At 22.0% G+C, this 3821-nt stretch overlaps 1 protein-coding gene across 1 annotated transcript in view; it reads left to right on the top strand.

Annotated features, from left to right (window-relative positions):
* Positions 1-2419, top strand: part of LOC107462856 (naringenin 8-dimethylallyltransferase 2, chloroplastic-like) — a 17939-nt gene extending 15520 nt beyond the window's left edge. Inside the window, exons 10-12 of the mRNA XM_052253405.1 lie at positions 112-207; positions 1438-1542; positions 2378-2419. Coding sequence (XP_052109365.1) covers positions 112-207; positions 1438-1542; positions 2378-2419 — 243 coding nt within the window. The remainder of the gene's footprint in view (positions 1-111; positions 208-1437; positions 1543-2377) is intronic.
* The last annotated feature ends 1402 nt before the right edge of the window (positions 2420-3821 follow it).

Genomic DNA, 3821 nt, shown 5'->3' with positions numbered 1-3821 from the left:
TAAGCGGGTATTTTTTTTTTCTTCCCCTCGTACGTGCAATATATTATAATTAGTTTGTGATATATAATAATATATTAATGTTCACACTTCACTTTGTTAATACTTTGTTAGGTATTTTGGTTTTGTGTTTCACTTCTTGAAATTGCTTATGGAGCTGCTATTCTAATTGGAGCATCATCTCCATTCTTATGGAGCAAAATTTTTTCGGTACTTTTTTTTTTACTTTATGGAATATGATTTATAAATATTATTCATTTTTTTTTATGAAACACTTATACTAAAAGTTTAGACGGATAGATAGGAATATGTGAATTATATAAATAATTATTTATCTAAGACGTTCCCTCAATTGTAAGAGCCTCTTTTATTTTTTGGAATTTTTTTTATACTAAAATTTTTTCTATTTAAAAAATAATATGAATTAAAATTTAAAACTTTTGATTATAGAAATCCTGGTATATATCATAAAGTACTTACTCCAAAAATCAAAACTGCTAAGTAAAACTATACAATAATTATATAAATAATCATTTAATAATAAAAAGGGTTAACCACCAAAAAGATCCTCGAATTATTCAAACGCTGAAAAAAATACACCCGAATTTTACTATCGACAAAAATGCCTTCAAATAATTTAAAAATACAACAACAATACCCAACAGTAAACATATATTTTTAAAAAAATATCTTAGAGATTGAATTTTGATGTAATTTTTTGCAAGCATGATTATAAAAATAATATATTATTATACATAAAAATTGGTAATTTTTTGTTAAGTATATAATTTTTTTATAATTATTTTTGTTAACAACCAATAATACTTTTAAAAAATCACAAAATAATATATATTTAACAAAAAATTACTAAATTTTAAGAATAATAATATCTTATTTTTCTAATTATGCTTGCAAAAAATTACATCAAAATTCAATCTCTAATATATTTTTTTGAGAAATATTTTTAAAAAATCACAAAAAAATATATACTTAAAAAAATTACTAAATTTTAAGAATAATAATATCTCATTTTTTTAATTATTTTTGTAAAAAATTACATCAAAATTCAATTTCTAAAAATTTTTTTAAAAATATATATTTACTGTTGAATATTGTTGTTACGTTTTTAAATTATTTAAAAGTATTTTTATTAATAATAAAATTTGTGTATATTTTTGCCAACATTTAAATAATTTGGGAGCGTTTTTAGTAGTTATCCCTAATAAAAAATTAGGATAAACCGGATTTATCGCTAAACTTTACGCTACATGCACTTTAGCCCCTAACATGCAAAAATATGCAAATCAACCATTTAAACCTTTTCCAAGTGTGCAAATTATGTAGTTACACTTAGCTTATTACCATATAAGTAGTGAAAGTGAAGTTATTTGATCATTTTTTATCCATGTCTTAACTTTGTTGTATCATTCAATTTGGTAGGTTTCCACACATGCTATCATGGCTTTGATTCTTTGGAATCGTGCTCACTCTGTAGATTTATCAAGCAATATTTCCTTGCAATCTTTTTACATGTTTATATTTAAGGTAAGTATAGCCTTATAAATAAAAAAATTTAGATCCTCTAAAATTTGAATTTTCATTTTAAAAGGTAAAGTATAATTTTTTATTTTTGAATAAATTTTCTCATACTTTTTTATCTCATTTATAAAATAAATAATAAAAGATAATATTTTATTTTCTAAAATAAAATTTAAAATATAGAGGATTCAAATGGTAAATAAAATGATGCATTGTTTTTATTGAACATACATTTTACTTCATAGAGAACTTCATATAATAAGTTGATGTGTACCATGTTATTAAATGCATGTAGAAACAAAAAATGAAACTAGCCTTATAAGAATATTACGTATATAAATAATATAATAAAAATAATATAATCATATTTTATAAATAATATAATTAAAATAGATTTATATTTATAATCAAAATACGAATAAAATGTTATTTTTTGTGTATATGAAAAGTTTAATTATACTATTATAAAAAACATCATCATTTTGATGGTTAATCATTTTGTTAAAAAAAGAGAGAAACAACATATATAAATATACACAGATATAATGCTGTGGATGATTTTTAATGTTCGGAGAGTATTTTTGAAATTCAGTAGCTTTTGTCCTTAAGTTTTTTTAGGAATACACAAAAAAAAATCATTTGTGTTTATTTCAAATAAAGTAGTTAACTCTAGATCCAACTTAAAAAAAAAAATATATATTACTACAAAGAAATAAGGAAACTAACAGAAGTAGTGTTAGTTACCTTGTATGAGTACTCAATCAATTCAGTTTCACTTACAGTTTATAGATGCCCAAGTTATTATTATGCTTGTCAAATAATTACTTTTTTTTTTTTGCAGCTCATTTATCTGGAAAACATCCTTACACTTTTCGTTAGATGAAGATGAAATAGAAATGTTGTTTAATAGATGAAGTGTATACCAATAATTTCAATTGAATGCCTATATGTACCAGATGATTATATATATATAAATTATGATTTAAATTTTGGTGATACAATTATTTATTTTTTTAATTTTAATACCGGAAGAAGCATGGTATATAACAAATTTATGAGAGTGAATGGAACTTTATCGATGTGTGACGGCTGTGATCAAGTAATCGAACGGTTCGATTTGAAAACGGTAATCAGATGGTCCGATTTAAAGCTCAGCAGGTACACAAATCGGACCATCCGATTTGTACATGCACCCCAGCATCTCCAAACTACGCATCAGCCATGCAACCACCTCATTCCCTCTGCTTGTATATACTGAAATCCCCCTTTCCTTTTACCTCTCTCACTTTTATTTCAATATTCTCCAACCCCACCATCTCCAACCTCCATTGATGATAAAATCTAAGGTTTGAAAAAAAAAAATTTTGGACTACCAGCTTATAACAATGCCAAGGAAAAGAAGAGTAAAAGACGTCAATTGTCCGAAACTTTATATTATCAATTATTTTGATCATCCTAATTATGTAAGTTTTTTTAAATAATTTAATTTAATTAAAATAATAGTAGTAATGTTAGAAATTAATGGTGATAAAATATAGTGATAGTATTAGTTAGAAATTAATAGTGATAAAATATAGTGACAATGTTAGAAATTTACTAATGTTTAAATATTTTGATTTAATTAAGATAATATATAGTGATAATGTTAAAGATTAGTAATAATATAATAAATTATAGTGATTATGTTAGAGATTAGTGTGATAATATTAATTTATATTAAGATTATGGATGTATGATAATAAATTAATTGTGATCAATTATTTTGTGGTATATATTTTTATTAAAATGTGTAGGTATGAATGATAATGAAATAATTAATATTAATTGTTATTAAATGCAGTAATTAGGATTATACGTGTAATAATAAATTAAATAATATAAAATGTTATTAATATAGTAATAATTTTTATTAAGATTATAGGTTTGATAGTTAATAAATTGAGTAGTATTAATTGTTAGTAATAAATTAATTGTAGTAATAATTTTTATTAAGGTATGACAATAAATAATTATTATGAGAATAATATAGGAGATATATCAAAATTATTGAACTAATTATTTTTCTTATGAGTGTAATAATAGATATTCAATAAAAGATTAATGATTTATTATTGTGTGTTGTTAGAGTAGAATAGACCATAGTTCCCTCAGATTATTATTTGTTATGTTAGAAGTATAAATATTAAAATAGTTTTTAATATAATAATTGTTGAAAATGACATAATTAATGTATTATTATTATTATTATTATTATTATTATTATTATTATACAAATTTAATTTGTT

Source organism: Arachis duranensis, chromosome 8 (assembly GCF_000817695.3).
Source record: "Arachis duranensis cultivar V14167 chromosome 8, aradu.V14167.gnm2.J7QH, whole genome shotgun sequence".
In the NCBI taxonomy this organism is placed as follows: domain Eukaryota; kingdom Viridiplantae; phylum Streptophyta; class Magnoliopsida; order Fabales; family Fabaceae; genus Arachis; species Arachis duranensis.
Note: the sequence above shows the minus strand (reverse complement) of the source record. Positions and strands in the feature narration are given on the sequence as shown.